Source organism: Phacochoerus africanus, chromosome 16 (genome assembly GCF_016906955.1).
Source record: "Phacochoerus africanus isolate WHEZ1 chromosome 16, ROS_Pafr_v1, whole genome shotgun sequence".
NCBI lineage: Eukaryota > Metazoa > Chordata > Mammalia > Artiodactyla > Suidae > Phacochoerus > Phacochoerus africanus.
In genome coordinates this window covers 19,933,833-19,961,382 of record NC_062559.1, presented here as the reverse complement: position 1 = coordinate 19,961,382, position 27,550 = coordinate 19,933,833, and the positions used below count along the sequence as shown (strand labels likewise).

At 58.7% G+C, this 27,550-nt stretch overlaps 1 protein-coding gene across 2 annotated transcripts; it reads right to left on the bottom strand.

The window, feature by feature from the left end:
- Positions 1-9,969: 9,969 nt before the first annotated feature.
- Positions 9,970-26,457, bottom strand: IMPDH1 (inosine monophosphate dehydrogenase 1). Of its 2 annotated transcripts, none has more exons than XM_047763306.1 (15): positions 26,200-26,457; positions 21,722-21,820; positions 19,583-19,631; positions 17,316-17,417; positions 17,097-17,171; positions 16,639-16,845; positions 16,400-16,487; positions 15,345-15,544; positions 14,410-14,500; positions 14,076-14,171; positions 12,854-12,997; positions 12,613-12,757; positions 12,172-12,315; positions 11,982-12,065; positions 9,970-10,720 (listed from the first exon to the last, which is right to left on the bottom strand). In XM_047763306.1, exons 1-15 carry the CDS (start codon positions 26,367-26,369, stop codon positions 10,699-10,701), a joined length of 1,716 nt encoding a protein of 571 aa, XP_047619262.1. In that variant the 5' UTR covers positions 26,370-26,457; the 3' UTR covers positions 9,970-10,698. The 2 variants fall into 2 exon arrangements, with proteins under 2 accessions (XP_047619262.1, XP_047619264.1); XM_047763308.1 differs by lacking the exon at positions 26,200-26,457 and adding an exon at positions 22,070-22,085.
- Between the last annotated feature and the right edge of the window lie 1,093 nt (positions 26,458-27,550).

Genomic DNA, 27,550 nt, shown 5'->3' with positions numbered 1-27,550 from the left:
AAAGACAAAAAAGAAAAAAAAAAAAAAAAGCACGAAGAAGAAGAAAGGCACAGGCGAGGGGGGCAAACCAGAAATGCTGTTGCCTCAGGCTGCCGGAGTAGATCGCTGATAACACTGCTTTCTTTGGCACTTGGAGTTCCCAGGCCAGGGATCAGGTCCGAGCCATAGCTGCAACCTAAGCCGCAGCCGTAGCAACGCCTCCTCCTTAACCCACTGTGCCGGGCCAGGGGTCAAACCTGTATCTCAGGGCTCCCAAGACGCTGCTGATCCTGTTGCGCCACAGCGGGAACTCCGACAGCACAACTTCTTGTTTTACAAGGTGAAATAAGCACTTCATCAAACTCAATCAATGACAATCACAGTAATAATCACGTCTAATAGTGGGTCTGAAGCTGCCTCACTTGGGACCCCGGAAACCTGTGTTCCAGCCCCGTGCTGGGCAGATCTGGGAAAATGTTCCCCCTTCTCCTCTCAGGGCTGGGCCTCTGCTGCCAGGAGGGTGATGCCATGGCTGCAGGGCACGGACAGGAAGAGCTTGGCAGGCGGAGGCCACGGGGAGGTTTAGGGCAGGAAGGAGCTTGGGGGGTGATGGGGAAGCCAGAGGCAGACACTAAGCTGAGGGGAGGAGAGCCCTCCTCGTCCTGGCCCCCGAGCAAGCGAGGGGAAGGCTGCTGCCCGTGGCGGCGGGGCAGGGGTTTGTGACATGGGAGGAGGGTAGAGAGCGACACATTGTGAGAGCTCAAGAGATGAGCTCATTGAATTGAGTCACTGACTGAATTTGAGGAGAAGGGGCCACAGATGGATCCTCGAGATCCGTGCTGTTCACAGGGGGCGCCATGGACCGACCGCTGCCAAGCTTCTCTTGGCCTTGGCTTTGGCCCCTGGTGCTGCTGAGTGAATCCTGGCAACAGGCTGGTTCAGAGAACCCAGGAAAGAGGGGTGAGGGCCAGCTCCACAGCAGGATTGATTTTTTTTTTTGTCTTTTTAGGGCTGCACTTGTGGCATATGGTGGTTCCCAGGCTAGGGGGCTAATCGGAGCTGTAGTTGCCGGCCTACACCACAGCCACAGCCATGCGGGTACCAAGCCACATCTGCGACTTACACCATACAGCTCGCAGCAACGCCGGATCCTTTACCCACTGAGCGAGGCCAAGGATTGAACCTGCATCCTTGTGGATACTAGTCAGGTTCATTCACCGCTGCGCCACAACAGGAACTCCCACAGCAGGATTTCTTGATCCTTGGAGGTGGAGGCCTTTCTGAGAATCTGGTGGAAATGCTGCTCCCTTTGCCTAGGAAAACAGAAAACTTCTCACACACACAGCAGGGGGTCCTCCAGAGCCCATCCGGGAACCCCTGCCCTCAATCCTGTCTCTTCTCCCCTCCTGACATTGTCTGAGTACCTAGGCCTCCCTGCCTCAGGCCAGGACCCTAGGGGCTAAGACACGACCCCTGCCTCGGGGAGCTTGCAGGCCAGACCAAGAGGCAAACCCAAGGAACTCAAAGCCACAGCAGAGGGAGGGGCTCATCTCCCATCTGTGGAGGCAGCCTTGGGGTCACAGTTGGCACACAAGGCTCTGGAGTCAGCCAAGCTCTTCATCTATACAGTGGGGATCGGGGACCACCGCCTAGGGATGGCGGGAGATAGTGTCAAGGGTACTTAGCATGGAGCAAGGCTCGGGTGAACGTGCCATAAACACTCCCTCTAGCGTCAGAAGAGGGGAGCATCTGAGCTGGGGCAAGGCGAGTTGAATAACGCCCCCCCCCCCCAAAGTGCCCACATCCTAATCACTGAAACCTGTGATGGTATTCGCTTACACGGCAAAAGGGACTTTGCAGAGGAGACTATTAAGGGTTGGTTTTTGTCGTTATTGTTTACCACGACATGCAGCACCTTGATGTGGGATCTCAGTTCCCAGACCAGGGACTGAACCCAGGCTGCAGCAGTGAAAGCCTTGAGTACTAACCACTAGGCCACTGGCAAACTCCCTATGTTAAGGATTTTGAGGGGGGGCCATTGTTATAGATTATCCAGGGGGACCCGATGATTACAAGAGTCCTCAGGAGAGGGAGGCAGGCGTGTCAGAGTCAGATGTGACAGTGGACACAGAGGCCAGAAAGGCCAGGAGATCTGAGATGATGCCCTGCTGGCCTGGAAGATGCAGGAAGGGGCCCAGGGCCAAAGAATTCAGATGGTCTCTAGAAGCTGGAAGCATCAAGAGCACAGATTCTCCTCCATGGCTTCCAGAAGGAACACAGCCTGGAGGATCCATTTTCAACTTCTGACTTCCAGAACTGTAAGAGAATTCGTTTGTGTTGTTTTATGCAGCTGAGGTGGTGGTAATTTGTTATAGCAGCGACTGTGAACGAATACACCAGGCCTTGCCAGGAGAGGCCGGAGTCTGCTGGGGTGAAGCTGCGGTGCAGGAGGAAGGTTGGAGAGGGGGGATTGCAGCCTTCAGGGCAAGAAGTGAGACTGGGATGGGAGTGGGGAGGGGCCGGGGCATGGAGTGCTCAGCCCGTGACCTCACCCTTGGCCAGCCAAGCTGCCCTGGCATCCGGACGCCTGTCAGCCCGGGGTTATATGCCTCACTGGGCTAGAAAAGGATCCCTGTGTAGCCAGGCCCCAGGCAAGGGTGGGGGTGCAGCAGAGAATGCTGGTGCCAAGGGGAGGGAGCCCTATCAGTTCTGGGGCTGCAGGGGCCACACGACCAGAGGGGGAAAGCCGGCAGGGGCTGGCGAGGTGCCTGTCACCCAGGCCCCCCTCCCTGCAGGCTTAGTCCTGTTCTCCATCTCTCTTGCAGGGCAGGAAGCACCCCCTTCCTCTCTTCTTTTTCCCTCTCCACCCCTGGGCTCCCCTGAAAAGGTGTGAGGGGCGTTCCCATTGTGATGCAGCAGGTTGCAAACCAAACTCGTATCCACAAGGATGCAGGTTCGATCCCTGGCCTCGCTCAGTGGTTTAAGGATCCTGTGTTGCTGTGAGCTGTGGTGTAGGTCACAGACGCGGCTCGGATCCCGCGTTGCTGTGGCTGTGGTGTAGGCCGGCAGCTGTAGCTCCAATTTGACCCATAGCCTGGGAACCTCCATACACTTCAGGTGCGGCCCTAAAAAGCAAAAGGAAAAAAAAAAAGGTTAAATGAGAATTTGCTCTCTTTGCCTTAGTCTTTGAGCTGGAACATTGATCTTTGGCTTTGGGACTCGGACTCAGATTGAATGATTCTCCTGGTTCTCAGCCGTAAATATTTTATACACACACACATATCCTATTAGTTCTGTTTCTCTGGAGAATGCAGACTAACACAAGGCAACAGAGGTTGGATGTTGGGAGTTCCCTGGCGGCTCAGCAAGTTAAGGACCTGGTGTTGTCACTGCTGTAGTGCAGGTTTGATCGCTGGCCTGGGAACTTCTGTATGCCGTGGGCATGGCCAAAATAAAAAAAGTTGAGTGTTGGTTATTGGTTATGTTCAGCCTGAGACCCTACTTGATATCCTGGTGGCGATGTGGATTAGGAGAGGAATAGCAGCTAAAACACAAAGGAGGACTTCTCTTATGGCTCAGTGGGTTAAGGATCCACTGCTGTGGCTGGGGTCACTGCTGTGGGGTGGGTTCGATCCCTGGTCCAGGAACGTCTGCATGCCACAGGCAGCCAAAAAAAAAAAAAAAAGGAGCGAGAGTATATTGGATCATTGAACTGAATCTGAATCCTTCCAATCTCTACCAGCTTCTTCTTCTTCTTCTTTTTTTTTTTAAGGTCCACACCTGCAGCATAGGCTAAGGGTCATATTAGAGCTGCAGCTGCCTACACCAGAGCTCATGGCAACGCCGGATCCTTAACCCATGGAGTGGGCCAGGGATCGAACCCATGTCCTCATAGATACTAGTCAGGTTTGTTACGGCTGAGCCACAGTGGGAACTCCAAATCTCTGTCTGCTTGCAGCTAGTTTTCTCTGCTGCACAACTGCTGGAATGGAATCCTCTCCTGCTTCTTCTCCCCAGAACTGTCCTGGGCTCCAGCTTTGGCTCCTGCTTGTTGAGCTCTCCCCCCCTTGGTTTCTCCAGGGTTCACAAAATCTCCAGGACCCCCACATCCCCTCCCCTCCAACTCTGTGGTCCTCTGACAGAGGGGAGCCCTGAGCAGAGGGGTGCCCCACCCAGGCCTGGCAAAGACAGCTGGGCTGGAAGGGGTGGATTCATCTTCCCCGCTGCTCTCCCAGTCTCCCAACAGGCCTGGCCCCCCAGTCCCCTCTCCCATGCCAGCTTCTCATGGGGGCCTGGACCCTTCACACCCACCAGCAGGTGCAGTGGAATGGAGGGGGACATCCAGGCCTGCTCAGCTTCCTAACTAGGTCCACCTCTTACCAGCTGGGGACTCAGGGAAGACCCTTTGTCTCTCTGAGCCTCATTTTTCCCCATCCATATACTAAGGGATGTGTACGACTGCCTTATAGGGGTGCTGAAGGCAATATGCACCTACCCCAGTGACTGGTGCTTATTAGTAAATAACAGCAGAGAGCAGGTGTTTCATACTCCCGACCCCACCCCCAGGCAGCCTCTCTCCTTTCTGAGAGATTAGATTATTTTACCTTCATGCCCTTCCTGTCCTTCAGAAACCAAATTTTACTAGGGACGTGGGCAACCAGGGAATGGTTGCCAAGGGCAGGGCTTTCAGAAAGTCTGCCTGTCACCTAGGAAACTGCCCCACTCGCGGTTCCCTGGGGTCCCACAGGTCGATGTGTTCTGGCGCCACCTGCTGGATACAGTGCCGCACTGCTCCTAAACCGCCCAGCTCCGGGAGTCCCGCCTTCCTGAGCCGCGAAACGCCCTCTGCCCCGCCCCTCTGCCCTCCTGTCTTCCCCTTTAGCATCTCCGTCAAAGATCGTCCTTCCTCCACTCTGTCCCTAGGCTTTCCAGAGGCCTGGAAAGGAACTGGAAGCACTGTGAACCACAGGGAGGGGCGGGAGCAACGTCCTTCTACTGGACGAGGACAGAGGAGCAGGACTCCGGGGAGTATCGGGTCGAAGGAAGTCCCTCCCCTTAATTGATTTCCTGAAGCTCGGACTCCGCGGTGCAGACACACCTTTTGCTTCTCACTAGTCCGCTTTCCACCTAGAGAGAGGAGTGGGGAGGAAGAGGTTAAAATTGGGGGTGGGAGAGTGACGTGTGGGGTCACAGCCAGGTCCTTACGCAACATCCCCTCCTGGCTCCCTCCTCCTTCCCTACCGCTCAGCCCCTGGTGCCCTCGTCCCGGCTTCCTTTTTCTTCTCTGGGGAGAAATTCCCTGCCTACCTTGACCAGACAAACCCCTTGGAGCCTCAACTCATCCTGCCTCCAAGGGAAGCCCCTGGGGGGCGGAGGAGGGAGAAGCAGAAAGCCCTCTGCCCTGGGAGACCAAGACGCCGCGAGTGTGATTCCTGCCTGAAGCAGCCTCTGTGCTTGGCCATCCTGAGTTCAGCCAGCCCGGAAAGGTGAAGGGTGAAGGTGGAGAGGCTGATGTGTGGGGTCAAAAGACAGGAAGCTGTCGGGGTGCTGGGGGACGGGGCGGGGGGGGTGCTCCTCTTCCCCACCCCCACCCGGGTTAGGATCACAAGCAGAGAAGCGGAGGACACGGAGGAGGAAAGCCTGGTCTCCACCTGTCTCAGGGTAATACCCACATGCCTTCTCGCTGCCGACTTTGCTGGGCTGGGGATGGAGCCGACTTGGGAACCAGACACCCTGGCTCCCAGCCCAGAAGCCGATGTCGCCAATGGGCTTAAGAGGGGGTGGAGCAGGAGGCTGGGACCAAGGTCTCCCGGATTCCCCCCCCCCCCCCCCCCGGCCCATCTTCCCTCCAGAGCTGCAGGAAAGGTAAAGAGGAGGCTGATGGAGGTGAGTCCACACCCTGCAGGTGAGGAGCACTGTCCTGAGGACAATAGGTGTGCGGGGGGGGTGTGTGTGCTGGGACCTGGGAGAGGTTGCAGGGGGCCGCATGCTTTGACCTTGGCACTACCCTCTGAGCAGATGCCGTGACTCCAAACTCTCTTCAGCTGGAAGCCGTTGGGGATGGGGTGGAAGTGGGTAGAATTGGCCCCTCCATCCCTTAATAGGGGGACCCAGAGAGGCTAGGCTTGGGGACTGGCCCTACAAGCCAGGAGGGATCCAGAAGGAGCAAAAAGTGGCGGGAGGAGCTGCCTTTCCCTCGTCGCTCATGGCTGGTCCCTTTTGGTCCCAGGCGTGAGGAAGGAGGGTGGAGAAAGAGATTGAGGGCAGCTGAGTCGCCTGCAGCTGGGGCCCTGACCCCTCCCCTCTGGGCTCGCTGCCCAGTTTCTGATTGGCATTAAAATCACAGAAGCTTCAAGGGCCCTCAGAGGGCTAATCCGGCCCCTCCTGAGCTACCCAGGTGCATGTCTGGGAGCGGATGTATGGGGAAAGGTGGGGCCAGGGTTGAGGGCCACCGGCCACTTCTCCATCTGTTCTCCAGGCTGCACCAGCCATGGCCCCGCTGCTATCCTCTGACGTACTAGTGACCCGGCTCTCCCGCTCCATCCACCTGTACTGCAGGCCAGCCCCCCCACCCCCAGAGTCCCCGGGGCCCCGCCCACTGCTCCTGCTGTGGCTGGGGGCACAGCCAGCCAGCGGCCCAGGCCAAGTACCTGCAGCTCTGCCTGGTTTGTGGCTTTGATGTGCTGGCTGTGGAGAGTGCGCTGAGCCACTTTCTGTGCCCGCGCTGGGCCCTGGGACAAGCTGCCCACCTGTTGGCACTGTTGCGGGGATCTGAGGCACTGGCCGGCCGCCCACTAATGGTGCACGTGCTCTCTCCCTGGGTGGCTACCACCTTTGCACAGATGCTCCTGCTCATGAGCCAGGACCTGGGATGCCACAACAGCATGGCCCAGCACTTGAGGGGCCATATTTTCAACAGCCTGGTGGTGGGCAGCCTGGACCGCATAGCGCTGGGTGAGTGTGCCAGGGCAAGGGTGGGCACACAAACAGAGCTGGACCCCAGGTAGACACGCAGTTCTTTTTTGTTGTTTTGCTTTGTTTGTTTTTTAGGGCTGCACCCGTGGCATATGGAGGTTCCTGGGCTAGAGGTCAAATCACAGCTATAGCCGCTGGCCTGAGCAACCACAGCAGCACAGGAGCCGAGCTACACCACAGCTCACAGCAACGCTGGATCCTTAGCTTGCTGAGCGAGGCCAGGGATGGAACCTGCATCCTCATGGATGCTAGTTGGGTTGGCAACATGCTGAGCCACAACGGGAACTCCAGACACGCAGTTCTGATGACTGAGGGGCCTGTGATCTGCCTCTGTCCCAAATGTGGCTCTGGGTTTCTCCGAAAGTCTACCTGCCATGGCCTTTCTACTGGAGCACTTGTCCTGCTTTCCCACTGGGCCTCCCTCAGTGAGGCTGAATTGACAACCCAGAGCGAGGTGCTGTCTGGGTCCAGCCTGGTATTCTTTTATCTCTGCCTCTTTTCTTCTGAGCGACGGGAGGACAAAAGCGACGTGCTAAGACTAATTTACTGAGTGTCCATAACTTTCTTACGCAGTCCCCAGAGTGAGGCCATGGGGTGGGTGCTGTGCCTTCTACAATTCTCTTCTTAGGACACATGCTTTGGAAAGAGTCTTAGAAATCATGTACAGTTGACCCTTGAACAACACAGATTTGAACTGCAAGGACCCACTTATATAGGGATTTCTTTCTTTTTTTATGTCTTTTTAGGACCACACCTGTGGCACATGAAGGTTCCCAGGCTAGGGGTCTAATCGGAGCTGTAGCTGCCGGCCTACACCACTGCTCACCAGATCCGAGCCACGTCTGCCACCCACACCATAGCTCACGGCAACGCTGGATCCTTAACCCACTGAGCAAGGCCAGGGATCGAACCTGCAACCTCATGGTTCCTAGTCGGATTCGTTAACCACTGAGCCACGGCGGGAACTCCTAGGGAGTTTTTTCAATAAAGACATATGACGGTACTACACTCTCTGCAGTTGACTGAATCCACGGATGTCCACGAGGCAACAGCAACTGGACGCGCTGACTTCCTCTCCAACAGTGATCCTCAGACGTTGGTGTGGGTCAGAGTCACCTGATGCTGAGTGATCATTCAGAAGCCCAGCCCCTTTTGTCCTCAGTAAGCCTGGGCCTCTGGCTTTGTTTTTAGCTCTCTAGGAGATTCTGCACACACCAAAAAAAAGTTTTTTTTTTTTTAGGGCTGCACCTGTGTGGCATGTGGTGGTTCCCAGGCTCAGGGTCGAATCAGAGCTACAGCTGCTGGCCTACACCACTGCTCATGGCAACGCCGGATCTTTAACCCTCTAGGCAAAGCCAGGGATCGAACCCACATCCCCATGGATACTAGTCAGGTTGGCAAACTGCTGAACCACAACGGGAACTCCCACACCAAAATTTGAGTTCCGTGTTCTAACGTTCTCTAGAAGGACCAAACTAATGTTTACATACCTCGAGAAAGAGGAAGGTCATTGTTATAGAGTGACCCATTCTATTGACCCATTCTATTGGTCAGCTGTAATTGACCAACGAGGCCTAGAGCAAAAGGAACAATTGATGGAGAGTGACTTGGTATTTCTCTAAAACCCTTAGATCTTTTCCATCTCAATTTCTGGTCAAGCTGCTTCCAGTGTGGTTTTCGTAAACCAGTGTGTAAGCCAACCATGAAACACGGCCTCGTTTGGGTACATTCCCTCTCACTTTTTCTCTCTTTTTAGGACCGCACCCGCGGCACATGGAGGTTCCCAGGCTAGGGGTCGAATCAGAGCTGTAGCCACCAGCCTCTACCACAGCCACAGCCACACCAGATCCGAGCTGCCTCTGCGACCTACACCACAGCTCACGGCAATGCCGGATCCTTAACCCACTGAGCGAGGCCGGGATCGAACTCACATCCTTGTGGATGCTACTCAGGTTCGTTAACTGCTAAGCCATGACGGGAACTCCCCCCTCATCTTTTCACGGTCTCCTGATACCTGGGCATCCTCCTCCCACCCAGCTGGGTCACCTGGGACTCCTCAGTGCTTCCAGGGGACAAGGCCTCCAGGGACTCTCAATGACCCAGTCACTTTGCAACAACTCTTGGAGCAGTTGTTAAACCAGTTCCAAATGCACCCCAAAGTCCTGCCGTCCAGCTCTTTCCTTCTCTTCCCTGGATGCCCCAAAGCTGGTAAATGCCACAGTGAGAGGCTGGCTCCAAAACAGTGGCTCTCTGAGGAAGGGCCTGGGAGTGGACAGGTGTCAAGAGCGGGCTGCAGCAGCCCCTCCCTGGTGGTGGTGACGTTTCCAGCTCTTCACTACCCTCCTGGACCCTCTGCTCCTTCCTGCCACCAGAGCAGTCCCAGGCCAACTTCCCTGCTTCTGCCCTGAGTGGTGGCTGTACCTGGCAGGACAGCGGGGTACCCACTGCCCCATGACAACAGAGGCAGAGAAGGCAGTGTGAACGTCCCAGGAGCCCCAACTCTGGGGATACTTGGCAGCCCCTGTGTCAGTGCTGTCCCCACTGGGAGGACTTTGAGACTGGGAAGCGGGTCCTGAGCTACAGGTGTGTCTCAGCTGATGAGACCGCAGGCCCTGGGCCTGGTGGTCAGGACCACAGCCCTGCTCTGCTTCCACCTGTGCCAGCCCTGCACCGTTCGGCATTACGAGGCTGCAGTGGGTGCTTTCTGGCAGCTGCCTGTGAGGCCCCTGACACTGGTCTTCCACAGCCATGACGACCCTCTCTGCGACAGTGCCCTCCTGCATGAGCTGCTGGCCGGCTGGCGGCGGCTGGCCATGCTGGTGTGGGCACAGGCCTGGGAGACCGCACCACGCGGCCCACCTGGGCCAGCACCCCCGGGAGTACCGCGGCACCCTCTCCGCCTTCTTGGGGATGCTTGGCCTCGTGGCCCTTGTCGCCTGGGGTCCTGGGCTCCCGCTCATCACCAGGATGGGGGCCAGCTGTCCAGTGGACAGCGGACAGAGACGGGATCGCAGAGGCCTTGAAACCTCTTGATTTATTCAGATTATTTTACATACAATGACGCAACTGTGACCCCAAAGTGTGCAAAGTTAAAGCCTTCAACTGCAGCTGAGAGGAGAGGGCGGGAACGGTACACCTGGGGATGGGGTGACTCGGGGATGATGGGCAGCCTCCTCCCCGGGGCCAGGGGCAGGGGAGTGGCCTGAGGAGCAGGGCCCGGGTGGCCCAGGGCCAGGGGAAGGGGGCAGAGACCTCCCTCTGGCCTAGGGCAGGAGCCCAGAAGTGCCACATGGCTGGGGGGCAACAGCCCGGGAAGGGGCCAGAGGCAGGGCCAGGAGAGCACCATTTCTGGGGTTCGGGGAAAGGGAGGGAGGTGCCCTACAGGAGAAGCCGGGAGGCGCCACCCACCCCAGGGGTGGGAGCCGGGCTGGAGCAGGCTGCAGCGAGAAAAGACCTGAGGCAGGCGCAGGGCCTGGGAGCCCAGGCTGGCTGGGCGCAGGGGACTGAAGGAGGGGGGACCTGGGGGGCTCCCAGGGCAGCCCGGCCTGGGAGCAGTCCTGACTCTGCAGGGGAGGCCCAGGGAGGGGCCGCAGACCCCCAAGGCCTCCCCTCCTCTCCCTGCAAAGGAGCTGGGGGACCAGTAGTGCAAATCTGTGGACCACTCAGTTACGGAGGGAGGCTGTGCCCAAAGGGGAGCCCTGGGGCACACCCCCGCCACCACCACCTCGGCCTCCGCTGCCATCCTCAGTACAGCCGCTTCTCGTAACTGCGGAGACAAGGCCAGAGGGAAACGGTGAGTGGGTGTGTGGACCCTGCACCCTTCCCAGATCCCCTCGCCCGGGCCGGCCCTAGGCTGCCAGGGTGGTGGCGGTCCCCAGCTTCAGAAGAGGCAGTCAGCTGCAGAAGCCCCTGCCCCTCAGCCATGGGGGGCGGGAGGGGAGGAGAAGCAGGCCCAGAGCCCCTGTCCTCTTGAGGTCAAGGCTTCCGGAAGAACGGGGTCAGGCCCAGAGACAGCCATGCTCCTGGCCGCAGCCGCAGCTGGTGGACTGTCCCCAGTGCCAGGGCGGAGCGAGGGCTCAGGAAGGCCCGGCGCATCCTCACAGAGCGAGCACAGACCAAGCTGAGCGGCTGCCGCCCGTGTCTCCACCCGACCCCTGCAGGCACGGCGGCCTAGGCCCCTTGTGGTCACTGGGTCCAGTCCAAGACAGGACAGCCTCAGGCCTGTAGTCAGGGACCTCTCTCTGCACCCCGGAAGGGCATGGTTCCTCTGGCAAAGGGGCCCTTTGCCAGCTGCCCCCACCACGATGCTCGTCCTAGGGTCCATGTCCCGAGATTACACCCAGCACTGCCCCCAGCCCAACGCCCCCGCCCCCAGCCCCGGTCCCACCCAGACTGCCCCTGCTCTACTCTACGCCTGGCCCGGGCAGCGCGGTTACTTACACGGCAGAAAGGTATAGCTACGGGAGGATGGGGCAGAAAGAGACACAGGTTAGATGCCCGCCTATGCCCGGGGGGACAGGCCCTCTTGACCAGGGCGGGGCCGCATGCCTGCAACTACTGCTGCCAGCTAGCACTGCCCCCGCCCACGGTCGCCCCAGCGCCGGCCCTGGCATCTCTCTGCCCTTCTCCCCGCCAAGGGCTCACGCCCCCAGCTTCCACCTGCCTGCCTGGGGCCGCCACCAGTGAGAGCCCAGCACTGCCAGCCCCTGCCACCAGCCACCAAGCTTCTGAGCAGGCAAGGGCTGGGGAGCCCAGGAGGGGCTAGTGGCTACACCTCCCGTGCCCTGCTCGGGGGAGACGCCCGAGGGGAGGGGAGGGCCTGCCTCTATGGGGGCTAAAGGACAGGGTCCGAGGGGGGGCTGGGCCCTGCAGGGGAGGGGAGGGGAGCGGGCTCATCCTGCAGCAGCCTCCTTCCCTGGTGCAGATGACCCACGAGGTCCCTGAAACCTTGGCCTGGCCTCTGAACTGTGGCCCCGCCTGCCCGACCCAGTGCCAGCCAGCTGGGACAAGGAGGCCGCCACACTTACGAGTGCAGGCCGTGGACACCACCCTCGATCTGAGCCGACATGGTCCGCTTCTCAAACTTGAGCTCTCCTGAGTACATCATGGACCTGCAGGCGGGGTGGAGGTGCAGGTCAGGGGCCCCACGGGCAGAGAAGGACTGAAGCAAGCGGAGGGGAGCCCCTCACCTGCCGCCCCGCTAGTCGCCGCGCTCACCGCAGGACAGACAGGCTCCGGGCCCCGATGTCCTGGCAGCCGTGCTGGATCCCCGCGATGAGGTAGGGCACAAACTTCTGGATGGAGCCCTTGTCCTGGATGGAGCCCGAGACGCCCTGGGCGATCTTCACTTTGTCGCCCTCACTGCGTGGAAGGGCGGGAAGCCTGAGCCCAGCCGCCCATGGCTCAGGGGACCCCGCCCCACCACAAGGGCACCGGCACAGGGGATACCACCCAGAAGGACCCCCAAAGCCGCCACTTCCTGGGCTACAGCCTAGTTAAGCAGGGAGCCCAAGTCAGGTGGGTCGGCGACTGGTGCCTCGTGCCTCGGGTCCCAGGACTGTTGCATGGAGACCGGGTGCCACCGTGGGAAGTCAAAGGCGCTGGGGGACCTGAAGGGATGGGGCTGGTCTGCCTGGCACCAGGGGGTGGGCAGGGCACCTGAAGTAGCGCTTCTGGCTGCTGCTGCTCTTCTCCATGGCGTCCAGCGAGCCCATGCCCCGGTACTTCTTGAGTCTCACACCATCCGAGAAGAAGTACTCACCGGGGGCCTCCGTGGTGGCGGCGAGCAGGGAGCCCATCATCACTGCGGTGGTCGGGGGTCAGTGCCTCAAGTTCCACAGCCCTCCGACTGCCCCCCCCCACAGGCCCGCCCGAGCCCCAGCAGACGCCCCCGGCTCACCTGTGGAGGCTCCGAGGGCCAGGGCCTTGACCACGTGCCCCACCGTCTGGATGCCGCCATCGGCTATGACTGGCACCCCGAAGCGCCGGGCGTACTCGGCCACCTTGTACACCGCGGTGCCCTGGGGCCGACCACAGGCCATCACTGGGGGACCGTACACAAGATAGAGGTGTCACGAGCCACGTGGGCCAGGTCCAGGCCCCTGTCTCTTCTACCCTACCTCCACTTGGGAAAAGGGACTGCCCCGGATGTTCGGGTGGCAAAAAAAATTAGGTGGCAGCAAATAACACTAGGGGGAATGTCACTCCAGGCACAGGGGCCACAGGAGCACGATGGGGGCTCCGAGGGCAGCGTCAGCACTGCCCTCAGCCTCTCCTCTCCCCAGGCGCTGGTCCCCCTTCAAGGCCTGTTACTAGGCTTAGGTACCCACAGCCTCAATGGGGATATTGGTTGGTATTTCTTTAAGTGTCCAAGGTCCTCCAGCGTTAGGTTTGGTAGTGAGAAGTCTAAGGAACCAGCACTTATCTAGGGAAGGATCCAAGGCTGGATAAAGTGGAAAGGAAGCCTTCTCTGGAGGCGTCTTGTTTGTTTTGTTCTCACGGTGTCCCCAAAGTTTAGAACAACGCCCGACACACAGTAGGTGTCAATCAACGCTTGTTAGGAGTTCCCCTGTGGGGCAGTGGGTTAAGGATCGGGCACTGTCACTGTAGCAGCTTGGGTGGCTGCTGTGGCACAGGTCTCATCCCTGGCCTGGGATCTTCCACATGCTGAGGATGTGGCCACAAAGCAAACAATGAACTTTTGTTAACCTGTAGAGACGGCCCATGTCTCCCGCCAGAGTAGTTAATGCGAAGACAGACAGCTAAAAGCAGAGGCTTAGAGACCAAACTCAGATGTTTGGGGCAGAGAAGACCAAATGGGTCAGCCGGCATTTGTGAGAAGTGACCCTCACCAGAGGGGCCAGCCACACCAGCTGGGGGCCCGCAGATTGGGCCTCCTTGGCCAGAACCTGAGAAGCAGACTGGCACACCCCCCAAACGCACGGTAACCTCATCTTACACCCGCCACCCCCCAAGTCAGTGGGCCAGACAGAGTCTGAGCCCAGGTCACCCCTGAACCCACCATCCCCCTACATGCATCTGTGGAAGTGAATGCCCAGGGCCTGTGGAGGGCCCGTGGGGCATTCTAAGTGGCAGCCACTCGCTCTCCTACCGATACCCACCTTCTTGCGTGATGCAGATGGAGCCGCAGCCCATGCCCACACGCAGCCCGTCCACACCAGCATCGATCAGGTTCTTGGCCTGAGCTGCTGTCACCACTGGGGGGAGGGGGAAGGGAGGGGGAGGAACCGTGTGAGGACAGGATGCCCCAGCCCCGCCCGGGGGGCTTCCCGGGACCCCAATCTCCACCCTCCCACCTACGGCGACCAAAGCCCATTCATTTAGCCCCCTCCCCCCTTGCCAGGAGCGATGCCATCTCCAAGGGATGCCAAAGGGCAGAGAAAGGTTTCACATGAGGGAGCGAGGGCTGGGGGCGGGAGGGGGCCCCACACTCACCATTCCCCCCAATCACCTGGAGGTGGGGGTACTTCTGCTTGATGTAGTGCACCATGGCGATCTGGTACACAGAGTTCCCTTGGGATGAGTCCTGGGAGGAGGGGGACAGGAAGCTTAGGCTTGAAGGCCGAAACTCCTCACTGAGAAGCAGGTCTCGAGTGGACAAATTTGGTTTTTTTCTTTTTATGGCCACACCTGCAGCATATGGACGTTTCCAGGCTAGGGGTCAAACTGGAGCTGCAGATGCTGGCCTACACCACAGCCACAGCCACGCCAGACCGTTAACCTACTGAGTGAGGCCAGGGCTCGAACCAGTGGGGTCCTTAACCTGCTGAGCCACAATGGGAACTCCGCGTGAACAAATTTTGAAATCCTATGAAAGACATGAGAATGTATCTGTGTCTTTCTCTGGGAAGATGCTTGACAGTTCTCAGTGGATTCTCAAAGGGGCCTGCCCGCCTTCCCCCAGAGGCTAAGCCCCGCTAAAGTTCAGTCTCAGGGCAGACAAAGCACTTTCATACCCGTGGTATGGACCGATTCCCATAGCAAAGTGAGGGTGCCTGGGGTCGTAGCCAGTTCCCGCTAGCTCACTGACCAAAAGGAATAATTACGTAACCGCTGGAGCCTCTGTTTCCCCATCTGACACGCAGCCGAGGTGACTGTACCTAAGGGGCTGCCGTGAGGATCAGCTACGTTCACCTGCATGAAGGTCTTAGTGCAGCGCCTGGCAAGTGGGAGGTTCTCACTGAACTTGAGCTAATTATTAGGGTCAAGTTAAGAGTGAGGAGAGCCTTCGAAGGGGCCCACAGCTTGTCCTGAGCTGTCAAGAGTACCAGTCTCCCTCCTAATTCTGACTCCGGGCTTAATTAGAGGTGAACGCGGGTCTTAAGCCTCGACTCTACAGAACTGCCCCTGTTCCAGGGCAAGGCCCTTACCAGCACTATGACATCGGCGCCCGCCTGGGTGAGCAGGTCCAGGCGGTATTTGTCATCCTCACGGGTGCCCACGGCCGCGCCACACAGCAGCTGCTTGTGGGAATCCTTGGAGGCCAGAGGGTAGTCACGGTTCTTCTTCAGGTCAGTGCGGGCGATGATGGCCACTAACTCATCTCGATCATTGACGATGGGCAGCTTCCCTGACAAGAAACCCAGAGCTGAGATGAAGGAGCAGGCCTCTGGGGGACGCGGTGCAGGGAGTAAGGATGAAAATGGACCAAGCCAGAGAGTCCCCTGAAGTACCCAAACCAGCCGCTAGGTGACAGCACCCACCCAGGAAGTGCTCCTGGGGACCTGGCCCTCTGCCCAAGGAACAGGAAGCAAAGAAACCTCGCAACCAGGCGAGTTCCTGGAGCTCTTCCTGCCCTGTGGCCTGGCCAGGCCCGGTGGGCAGCCCCAGAGCACTGGCAGCCTTTCACCTGCTGGGCCACAGGCCACCATGGCCGAAAACTCCCAGCCAGGGCACAAAGGTGAGGCTGCCCTGCAGGGAGGAACATGTGTCCTGCCCAATACCACCCCCAGAGAACAATCCAGCATGAGCCCAGGGGCGCCGTTCCCAGGGGCTCCCATAGGGACCTAAAAAACGTTATGTCAACAGCCCCTACATCAAATAACTTTAACTGCAGGACTTCTCAGAGCCTTTGATAAACTAACATAAAATTCTTTATGCAAGACGGGGGATACAGGAAGCAGCATTTGCCAGACATCTAAGGCCACAGAGCCCCTTTCCTGTACCGAGCATTTCACAGGACCAGTTGTCTTGGGAAACATTAAGGGAAGACGCCAAATACAGGATAGGTTTTTCTAAGCCAGGAAAAGAGCCTCAGGAATCACGCCCCAGCCGGGGGTTATTCAAACCCTTCCCGAGGTCTATCTAGCCTGGCTGCAGGGACAAGCTGCAAGGCTGTGAGGGAATAGGGTGTCTGGAGTGCAGGGAGCCAGGCCGGGGGCGGGGGGCGAGGCGCGTCTTGGGTTTTCTGCCTCCTCCCTGGTACCTTTCTTGCTGCGCTGCAGGATCTCATTTGCCTCTTTCAATGTCACACCCGCTGGAGCCACCACCAGCTCATTCCGTGGTGTCATCACCTGTGGGGCCAGGAACATTGGCCTGCAGGTTGGCAGGTGAGAGAGAAGGGAGCCAGGCCTCCCTCTGGTCCCTGGTCACGGGCACCAGCCTGAGGCCCCAGGTCGTGGGGTCGTCTCAGTCCCAGCCACGCTGCCCCTGCCCCGCAGGTACCTCACTGAGGAGGGTGGTGTGGTCCTTCTCGGCCAGGAAGTCGATGTCTCGGGAGGTGACGATGCCCACCAACTTGCTGCCCATGGTGCCCGTCTCAGTGATGGGGATGCCGGAGAAGCCGTGCCGCATCTTGGCCTCCAGCACGTCACCCACGGTGTGTGAGGGGCTCAGCACGACAGGGTCTGTGATGAAGCCCTGCTCAAATTTCTGCAGGCAGAGGCAGGGGAAGGAAAAAGCTAGAAGAAAGCTGGCGTCTGGCCACAGGGGGCAGAGGGTATCCCGGCCATGCCACAGAGGAGCCAGGACCTTCCGTGGGCTAAGAGGCCAGCGGAGAAGTGAGCTCGCAGTCATCAGCCAGGGAGCACACTGGCCCCAGGGCTGGTGCGGGAGGTGGGGACGGTGTGTGAGGCAGGAGCTGCCAGGGGCATCTTCTTTCTGGGGACAGGCCTGGTACTTGCCTTGACCTTCCGCACCTCGTTGGCCTGGAACTCTGGGGTGCAGTTGTGGTGAATGAAGCCGATACCACCCATCAGCTGGGGTAGAAGGACGTAGGGTCAGAGCCAGGAAGCCAACCCTCCTCCTTCGGTAACCCCACCTGAATCCAGTTCCTCCTGATGCCCAGCCCACCCCGCTCAGTCCTCTTGGCCCTGGGGTCCCCAGCCAGGTGCCCCACTCACAGCCATTGCGATGGCCATGTCAGCTTCTGTCACAGTGTCCATGGGAGAGGAGATGAGTGGCGTCTTCAGCGTGATCTTCCGAGTCAGGGCTGAAGTCAGGTCCTGAAGACGGAGACACAGTCTATAGGAGAAGTTTTCTCATTCATTCAACAAACATTTACTGAGCTACATGCACCTGGCACCAGCACAGGTCCTGGACATACAGCAGTGAGCGGGGGGGGGGGGGGGTCTCTGCTCCCTCTTCCAGAGCTTACATTCTACTTGGAAAGAAAAAAGACGCACACAACGTGTGACTGTAGTTGGGATAAGGGCTCCTAAGAAAAGCAAAAAGGCCAGACGACCACTGGAGAAAGGATGCGGCAGCGGGGGAAAACCTTGTTCTTGGGGGGGCCGACGAATGGAAAGTAATCGAGTAAAAGCCTGAGGCCGAGGGAGCCGTGTGTGAAACTCTGCTTTTGATTCCAACTCTCCCTGAGGTGTATTTAGGAAAAGAAAAAGGCCAGCAGAGCAGAGGGAGCGGAGAGGCAGGCGGTGGGGGTGGGGGGTGTGCAGCCTCGAAAGCCGCGCAGAGGAGCCTGGATTCAGTTCTGAGATGAGAAGCCACTGGAGGACCTCGGACGAGAGACACCGTCTGGCTTCTGTTTGAAAGAGGTCACTCAGGCTCCGCTGTGGAGGAGGGATTCTAGGTGACAAGGCCTGAGGCACGGGGACCACCAGGGGGCTGCCAAAAGGTCCGGGCGGAGAGATGCTGGAAGCGCAGGAAGGAGTCATTAGACATCCAGGGGAGAAGGTGACAGAGGAGAGCCTGCAGCTCAAGGGAGCGGCCAGGACTGCAAGGATGTATCTATCTGGGAAGCATCTGCCTCCGAACGGTACATAGGGCCAGGTCACAGACTCCTCTGAGATTCAGGCCAGCAGCCCCAAACCCTCAGACACAGACTTTGCTGGCTAAGTTTTTGGAGATTCACAGGCCTCTGCAGTCCATCCACAGACACTGACTCAGAACCCTGGCCCCACAGTCTAGAAAACTCCCCCTTCTCCTCTCTCGCATAGCCCAGGAGAGTCACAGCCTCCTGACAGAGGCCACAGGGTGGAGAGACCCCTGATGGCCAGGAAGGATCTCCCATTGCTCTCTGCCTCGTACCCTGCCCAGGATCTGGCACAAAGCCAGGGTGCTCGGGAAACTGTGAAACTGAACATTCAAATCAAGAAGGCTTCCTGGTTGCTGCCACAAGGGGAATGTCCAGAATAGCCCAAACTCCCCCTAAAAATCTGCCAGGTCAGCACTGACTACACAGGCTGATTATGAGCTTCCCCGACGTGTAAGTGATCCAGGCACACCTGGCGCTCTGGCTTTTCACGAGAATCAGACTTGAATAACTGTCAGGGGTGACAGTAACGGGAAAAGCTTTTTTAAAAAATTCGTCATGGACAAATCTAATCTAACTTTTCCATGAAAACAGCTTATACCCACCAGCATTAGCCCCCTGGCTCCTGAGTTTGTCATACGGTAATTGTGTCAAGGACTTTGGCCATTCACTTGGTTCACTTCTGAGCCCCTCGGGTTAAGCGAGGCACTGTTTCCTCGTATTTGTCCACAATCTAAATTCTTCAAACCCTCCTGCTGGTTCTTCTATATCGTGGATCCATAAACAAGTCTGTCTACTTCTTGCAAAGTCTCCCTAATTTGGCTGGCTTCTATGATCTCTTTGCTTGGCATTTCAGACAAAATCCAGTAGATAATAAGGCAGCCCCCTCACAGCCAGACCCACCCCCTCCCTGGGCCTCTTTTTCCCTTTTCTTTTTTCTCTTTTGGCCACCCTGCGGCACCCGGAGCTCCTGGGCCAGGGATCAGGTCCAAGACGTAGTTGTGACCTAAGCTGCAGCTGCAGCGACACCAGATCCTTAACCCACTGCACCGGGTGGATGGAACCTTGCATTCCAGGGCTTCCAAGGTGCTGCCGATCCCATTGAGCCACAGTGGAAAGGCCCCTGGGCCTCTGTGAACCTCCCAGCAGCTCTGTCAGGGATGGAGAGCCCTCTGGCCCTGTGCCAAGCCCACCTCTCAGGATACCCCTGAATTCCGCAGCTGCTTCTAAGCCGTTAGGCACAACGCGCTGATTGTGCCAGTTCTTCTGCGGGCAATAACGGCTGCATCTACCACATTCCCAAAAACAGTCTCTCCCCCACCCTGCCCTCGGGCAAGAGGTCAGCTTCTACGCGCAGACCCAGCCCCTCCACCCAGTCAGCGATGAAGGGGTACTTACCACCTCATCAGCTGTGAAGTCTATGAATCCTGGGAGAATCAGGAAGTCGCTGTGAAGAGAGAATAGTGAGTGTTTGGGGGGGGCAGTGGGGGTCCCTGAAAGGCGTGGGGCTTCTGAGTCCTGTTGCCCCCTCAGGACTGAGGACTGAACCACCCTCCTGCCCTGCACTAGCATTTCGTCGACTCCAGCCCAGAGAGTGCTGTAAGCTCCACGGACGTGGGGTGCCACCAAGGCAGCTGGCCCCAAATGTCCATTGCCCCCAGGGCTCAGAGTTCTGTCAAGGGACACAGAAGTTCCTATAATGCCAAGCACAGCAGCTGCAAAGATTGAAAACTTCTCCATCTTGATGGAGGGAGACAATAAATAAACATAGAATGAACCTGAGAACAATTTAGTAGCGCAGCATGGCATCAACACCACTCAGCACAGGGCAAGCGGCAGAGCCCAGGACCGGGGCTGCTGAGTCACACGGGGTTCAGCCAGCACGGAGGGACCCCGAGGGGGTGAGCGCGGAACACGTTCTGACAGAGCAGGCCTTGGTAAACGTCTGCCCCGTTGGACTGGGACAACCAACAGACATGGCCTAGGATGGGAAAGGGGAGGAAGGGGCCTTACGGTTAAGACCAGGACACTGGAGAGCCAGCCAAGGCATGGCAGAGGCCATGGCAGAGGGTGGGCTGTGTTCACAGCAAACCCCAGAAGGGGAGTGCAGGCATGCACGGGCACAGCAAGGTCCAGTGTCATAGCCCAGAAACCCCCGACAGGCTCAATTTGCCTGAAATCCCAGGGCCTCAACAGACACACCCAAAAGCAAATGTTCAGGAACACTCCCAACCCGACTAAGCAAAGCAGCAGGCATCCCAGGCAGGAAGGAAAAGCTACAGGGTGGATGGGAGGGCGGGGGTCTTTAATTTGCCCCAAGGCCTGGAGCAACTCCCGGAGCAATTTCCCTAGGAAGTTTCCCTGGGAGACTCCACTGAAAAATATATCCCAGATACCCGATCCCCTCCTCATCAAAGACCACCAAAGAAATAGAGAATCTTAATTGCCCCTGCCCCTTGGCAGCCCTTCAGTACCGTGAAGAGGCCTCTGAGGCTCACTGAGAGGATGCAGAAGAAATGCTGGAGTCTGGGTCCCTTGGCATTTTCTAGGTATTACACACACCTCTCACCTGGCTCACACCCCAGCCTCAGCCAGGCAAAGGGCCACAGTCCTCAGGCGTGACTGGGTATCCTGTTATCTAGGGAAACCGCCTGCCCAGCAGGGGTGCTTACAGGCAGGGGCAGGAACTAACACAAGACTGGACAGGGATGCTTCTGGCTCACCAGCATCCCCACTCCACCCCAGTCCCAAGTCCTGATGCTCTTTCTTGGCATGGACACAGGCCTGCAGCCAGAAGGAGAGCGAGTGCCAGGCCTGCAGCCAGCAGGACAACTGGCCCAGGGCCCATGGAAAAGTAAACCAAGCCAGAGGCAAAAGGATAGGTCTTCTCCAAAATTCCATGTGGGGTGGGCTTGGGCGGGGGTAGTCAGAGAACACTCCTGCCCAGGGGGGGCACCAGTACTAACATGTGGCCTGGCAGAGGCACAAGTGGAAAAAGGACTGGACTGGACGGTGGAAAAAAGGAGCCATCCCAACCGCCCAGCTGGGCCTCTCCCGGGGTCGGGGGCGGCAACACTCAAGCAGCCGCCTTATCTGGCTTCCAGGGTCCCCTGTGCCCTCGTGGTGAGGCTCTGAGTGAGAGGGTGTCCTGGACCAAGGTCTCAGAAAAGTCTCCGTAAGTACCATATTTCGCCTTCCCACGCGGCCCAAGGCCCCTCCATGCGGCCAAGATGCCTACGAGAGGAGGGAGGGGGCAGGCCGGACACGGATCCAGCCCGAAACGGGGCATGACAGCCAGGGCCGCGATGTCGCGGTGCCACGTCCGTCTGCTCCGGCGCGGACCGCCTTCCTTCCCTCGCCCGGCCCTCCCCGCCCCCCCCTTCCCCCCACCGCCCAAGTCGCCCGAATCCGGCCGCGGAACATGGGCGTCACCGAAGAGGGCGCGGTGCACGTGCAGGCGCTGGGCCTGGGGGTCGCGGCGCGTCGGGGCGCGCACCCAGGTGGGGCCGAGCCTCCCCACCTCCCCCTGGCGCTTACTTGTAGGTGAGGCCGTCGGCGTTGGCGAACAGCTGCTGCGCGGTGAGCCCATCCTCCGGCACGTACCCGGTGCCGCCGCTGATCAGGTAGTCCGCCATGCTGCCAGGAGACACCGCGACCCGACATAAACACCCGCGCGGGCCGCCCCGCTGCCGCTGCTGCTGCCGCTGCCGCCGCCGCCGCCGCCGCCGCCGCTGCTGCTGCTGACGCCGCGCCACGGCCACGCTGCCGCCGCGGGCTGGGCGGGCCGGGGGCGGGAGCTGCAGCAGCGGCTGGGCGGGCCCGGGGCACCGCCCTCGCCTCGCGCCCCTCCCCCGGGGGCCCGCCCGCCTCAGCCCCGCGACGCACAAAGAGCCCCGCGGAGCGAAGCCGAGCCGCTCCTTCCACGCGCACGCCCGGGGCCGCCCGCAGTGGCCCAGCGGCGCCGCGGGGCCCGGGCCGGGCTGGGGGTGTGGGCCCAGCAGAGGAGGGGGCTGGGCCAGGCCTGGACACGCCCCCTCGGCCGCTCCACGTCCCGCCCCCTAGGCCCCCCGCAGCCCTCCCAGGCCCGCCCACGGCCCGGGCCACTCCGGGCCGCCAGACCCCACCAGCCCGCGTTCCTGCTGGCCCTCCTCCCCAGCCCCGGAGGCAGCTCTCACAGGGTTTACGGTCCCCACGACTAAGGCCCACACCCAATCAGGGCCCGCCGCCTCGAGGAACTGGTTTGGGCTCCCAGGTCCCCAGACACCGGAGTTTGAGGCTGTGCCCTCTGGACAGCGCACTCCCTCCCCGCTCCCCAGAGCCGGGCATCCTTCCTAGCGGGCAGGCATTCTTAACAATGACACTCCCTGACCTTTGGGTGGCCTTGGAGCCCTCTGCCGTTTACAAGGTATTTTTCGCAAATAATCACGTTTACTCTACAAAATCTATTAATTGCCAATTAGTAGTCTCCCTTTATAGATGCAAAACCTACAGTTCAGGAGGGGGGAGGGACAGGTACTGCTTAACTCCTGGGTCAATGCTTCAGTCTGACATCCTGTCCTAAGCTCAGAAAGTGGTGTGAATACCAGGGGTTTTAACCCCAGAGAGTAAAGTTTGCTTTTATTTAGGAGGGTGGTGTGGTGGGAAGGTCAGGGCGGGCCACAGGCCTGGTTTAGGCATGTAAATCTACATATAAATTAGGACAGAGGCTAGGGTAGTTTTAAGACTTTCCCAAAGCAGAAATTTGGTGGCCCCGGGTGCCCAGCAAGACTCGGATTTCTCCATGAAGGTAGTGAGATTAGGTAGCAAATTGATGCATGGGGGGAGGGGCTGCAGAGAGCAAACCCTTCCCCCTGTATGACCAGAACTGCTAATTCTACTCCCTGACTGGAAGCTAGAAAGCCAGTATTCCCCACACCCTGGAGTTCCCATCATGGCGTAGTGGAAATGAATCCAACTAGGAACTATGAGGTTGCGGGTTCAATCCCTGGCCTTGCTCAGTGGGTTAAGGACCTGATGTTGCCATGAGCTGTGGTGTAGGTCTCCGAGGTGACTCCGATCCTGCGTTGCTATAGCTGTGGTGTAGGCCAGCAGCCGTACCTCTGATTTGACCCCTAGCCTGGGAACCTCCTTATGCCATGGGTGCAGCCCTAAAAAGCAAAAAAAAAAAAAAAAGCAAAAAAAAATCCCACACTTCAACACCCACCCTGAGCCCAAAAACCATGGTCTCCCCCTCTGTCCTCCTATGGTCCCTATAGCTCACTTCTTGGTGAGGTGCTGGAAAGACGGGCCAGGGACGCAGTCCTCTCCCTGAAAGGTAGCTGTCTGTGGCACTCCCTCCCTCCCCACCCAGCCCTGGAGGCTTGGTTTGTTTACCTCTCAGCAGTGTGGTGGCAGCCAGGCCCAAGGGAGGCTCCCTGGGATGCCCAGCCTCCCCCAGTGACGCCCCTGGACCCTGCCAGGAAAACACAGACTGTTTCATCTGTGTGCAGAGGCTTCCCACAGAACCAGGGCAATGTGGCCTGAGAGGCTGAGAGTGCTGCAGGGGACCCAGAGATGTCCCTAGTGCCCCCTGTCCTCTTACTGTGGGGGACCAGAAGTCACAGGCCCCCCCCCCCCCCGCCAGCTTCCCTCTCCACTCAGGGAACCCCTAGAAGGCTCCTAATGGGGACCTCCGGAGGCACTCTGGTGTGGGAAGGAGGGAGCAGACCTGCTGGGATTCTCTGCCCAGTGGGGGCTGGAGCCAGCTTCCCTGGGATGCACTTGACCCCTCAGCATCTGGAGGGCTTAAGCCCTATGGGGGGGCGCTCTCCTGAGGGGACCAGCACTAGGACTTCCCACTGGCCACCTGGAGGCCGAGCAGTGAGACCAGCCAGAGAAAGTACTCAGCCATTCAGAGCTGTCCTGGGCACCTTTCTAGCCAGAGAAGGATGGGGCTAGAATGGCATTGCAGACACAGTGCAAAGGCTGCCCCTGTGGTCTCTCTGGGTCTCTAAGGGACCTGTTCTGGGTCACTATCTCCTACAACATGGGTCAGGAATGCCTAGGACAGCAGTTGAGTTCTGCCACTTCAGGTGACCTTAGTATGACATCTGCCCCAGCGTAGAACTCAGAAGGAGGGGAGGAGCCTGCCAGGCTGAGTTGAGGGGAGGTCCCCTTCCGGCGGCAAAAGTCCTCACAGCTCCATACGGCCTCTCCTGCCGCGCCACATCCCCTCCTGCTTTGACCCGGGTCAGGGCTCCTCGTTATTCTAAGCTGCGGGGCTCAGCCCCGGGTTAGGCTGCCCTTTTCCAGAGGCTGTTAATCCCTCACCCCCACCCTCGGCTCTCCTCCTCCCCTGATCTTCCCCAGCTGCTTCCTCCGCGGGGAGGAGACACCAGGCAACCAGTAGGCCTCTGCAGCTTGCAGCTCGAGGAAGGACTGTTGGTCCCCTGAGGCTCCCCACCTGAGGGCTGCAGAGTGGAGAGACAGCCTGAGGCCCTTCAAGCCCCGTCCTGCGGGCAGTGGGGGAATAGTGACCAGCTGGGCACCAAGGTCCAGTCAGGGAGCCCAGAGGTCTCTTTCTAGTCTGGGGCTACTTGAAGGGACAAGATTTCAAAACACTTCCAAGGGGAAAAGTTGGGGGGTGGGGGTGATAATACCATGGACATTGCTGAGCTGGGACAGACGACACAGCTTGCTCAAGTGGAAGCCAGAGAGCAGTAACTGGGGCCTCAAATCCAGACCTCTCATGGAACCCTGTCTCCTCCCCACTGCTCTAAGCTAGTGGCATCAGATGGAGGTCTAGCCAGCAGATGTTGAATCTCATTACACCACCTGGCTGGGTCTTGGGTTTATACACAGGCCCTTCGGAGCCCGGTGGGTTATAGGGATAGCCCCTCAGTGCAAAAGTACAATCTGGGATGCTCCTGCATGGCCCTGGTCGGAGCGCTGAAATAACTTTTTCAATACCTGCTCCAACTAAGACATTGCCTTCCTCAGGCCTCCATATGCCCCAGCACACTCCCTCACCTCCTGTGGCTTCTCTCTATTGCCCTGGACCCTGAGCCCCGGTAGCTGGATTCCCAAGATGGGAGGAAGGATAGAGTCATCTGAACCTGAATCAATTCCTGAGAGCCACCCTGCAGGGGCAGGAGGGGCCAGGCTTCACCCAGAAGCCCCTTAAGCCCTTAAAAGTTCTTACATAAGCAGCCAACCCCTGGGCAGAGCTGCAGGGCTAATTCCCCCAGATCCCACCCCCTACCCTAACCCAGCTTCCAGGTCACTTCCCCAAGCTGCTGAGCACCAACAGATGGGAGAGAGAAAGAAGTCTAAATCCTCTGGACCGGAAGGACAGTGGGATTGCATTTCAAGCTGCGATACAATCCAGAGATTAGCCACTGGCTCCTTTTCAGCCAGTCCCCCAGGGCCCAGCTCAACACCGCCACGCTCCTTCAGTGACCCTTATAGACCCCAGCAGGGTAAGGGCAGAAGGGAGTTCTGAATCTCAGGCGAGACCCTGGGATGAGTTGCCCTGGCAGCCTCATCAGACCTCAGTGAGTGGTGAGGAGGGGATGCTGTCCTCACCCTGCCCTGAGGAGGCCATCCATCTGGACAACTAGACCTGCCAGGAAGACTCTCCAGGTAGTTCTAGGAGGAAACAGCTAAGGAGGAGTAAGCAAAGTTGGACAAGGACTCCAACAGGCACAATTTGAACCCCAGGAGTGGGAGCCACTTGGACCTGGTGCAACTGGTGTGCGGTCGAGGGCAGATCCAGGGCTAAGACTAGGGAGCGTTTTTTTTCCTGACCCGCTCCCTCGTGCAACGCAGCCCCGAACCCTTTGCAGTGCCCGCCTGCATCCCCCAACCAAAGCCAGGTGCGCGGCGTCTGAGCCCGGTTTCAGGAAGTTAGAGGTTGAAGTAGTAAAGACGGCATGGGTGGTGGGACCGGCCCTTCCCCTCCCCCTCAACGCTGCCGGGTTCCCGGAGCCGCCGCGCCCGCCCCGGATGCGCCCCGCGCGCTCAGCCCTGGGCGTCACCTCTCGGGCTCGTAGCCGGCCTGCAGCAGGCGGGCGCTGTACCGCTGCGCCGCCGTCTCGTGTCCCGGGTGCTGCCGGGCTCCGCACTCCGGAACATCGGCGGCCCCGCCTCCCTGCAGCGGCGGCGGGAGCTGCCCGGACCCTGCTGGCGGAGCGCGCGGCTCCTCCATGCGGAGACCGCGGCTCTGGGCGGGCGGGAGCCTCTCCGCTCAGAGGCTCCCCGGCCGGGGCTAAGGAGTAAGCGCAACCTAGTCGGGTCCAGGGGAGGGGCGGAGTCGACGGGGCGGGGCCTGCGCGCCAGGGGCGGGGCTCCAGTGCCGTGGGCGGGGCAGCTCGAGGGCGGGAGTCCACTGGGCTTTCCGCGCTGGCTTAGGGCTCTCACCCGCCCCTCTACGCTCCTGTCGAATTCAGCCGGTCTCTCCCATGCCTGCTTGAGACTGGATACCGGGAGATGGAAGCGGAACTGCAGAGGGTCCTCACCCCTTCCCCGCCGTCCGGACCATGTAGTCTCTCTCTGCCCCTTCTAAGGAAAACCAGAAGAGAAAAGAGCACAGAGTGTCATCAGAGGCTGGGGTTTTCTTTGCGTCTCGTGTGGGTTTCTCTGTCACTTGAGTGAAGGCATGGTCCTTTGAAGTGCCTCCTACTGGCCAGCCGCAGATCTACCTCGCCGGGGCAAGAATTTTTCCCTTTGCCTTCTGCCCCCTTTGCCTGTTCAACAGAGTCCTTTAGGCGGGAGGAAAACATCTTCTTCAGCCATTACCTTCCACTACCTGAGGAAGAACACACAAGACTGCAAGCCCTTAAAGAAAAGAGCCTTGTCTTTCTTCGCATGGGGTACCCCATAGCCAGGGGGTGGGGCTGAGCACCCAGGGCTCAAATTTGTTCCTCTACTAACTAGAAAGCATACCTTTTCCTCTTTCATAATTGCTATTATCGTTGGAAACAATGATTGAACACCTAGCAAAGCTGGCAGAGAGTCCTTGCCCTCAGGCAATTTCTTTAAGGAAATAGAATAGGTAGAAAACAAACAGTTGGCAATTTTTATTTGTTTAACAAAAATCTGACAATCTGAGGGAGCACATGGTAAACACTGAATGACTGTGGGCTAAGGTGCATTTTAAGGAGGCAGAGTTAAGGGTCAGACTTTTCAGCAACTATTTCACAAAGGAAATTGAATTTACTCAATGGTAAGATCTTGGATTTTATCCTGCCTGATATCTGTTCCTATACATTTACACACCCACTCAGATTCAAGATAAACTGTTTCGGAGTTCCCGTCGTGGCTCAGTGGTTAACAAATCCAACTAGGAACGATGAGGTTGCAGGTTCGATCCCTGGCCTTGCTCAGTGG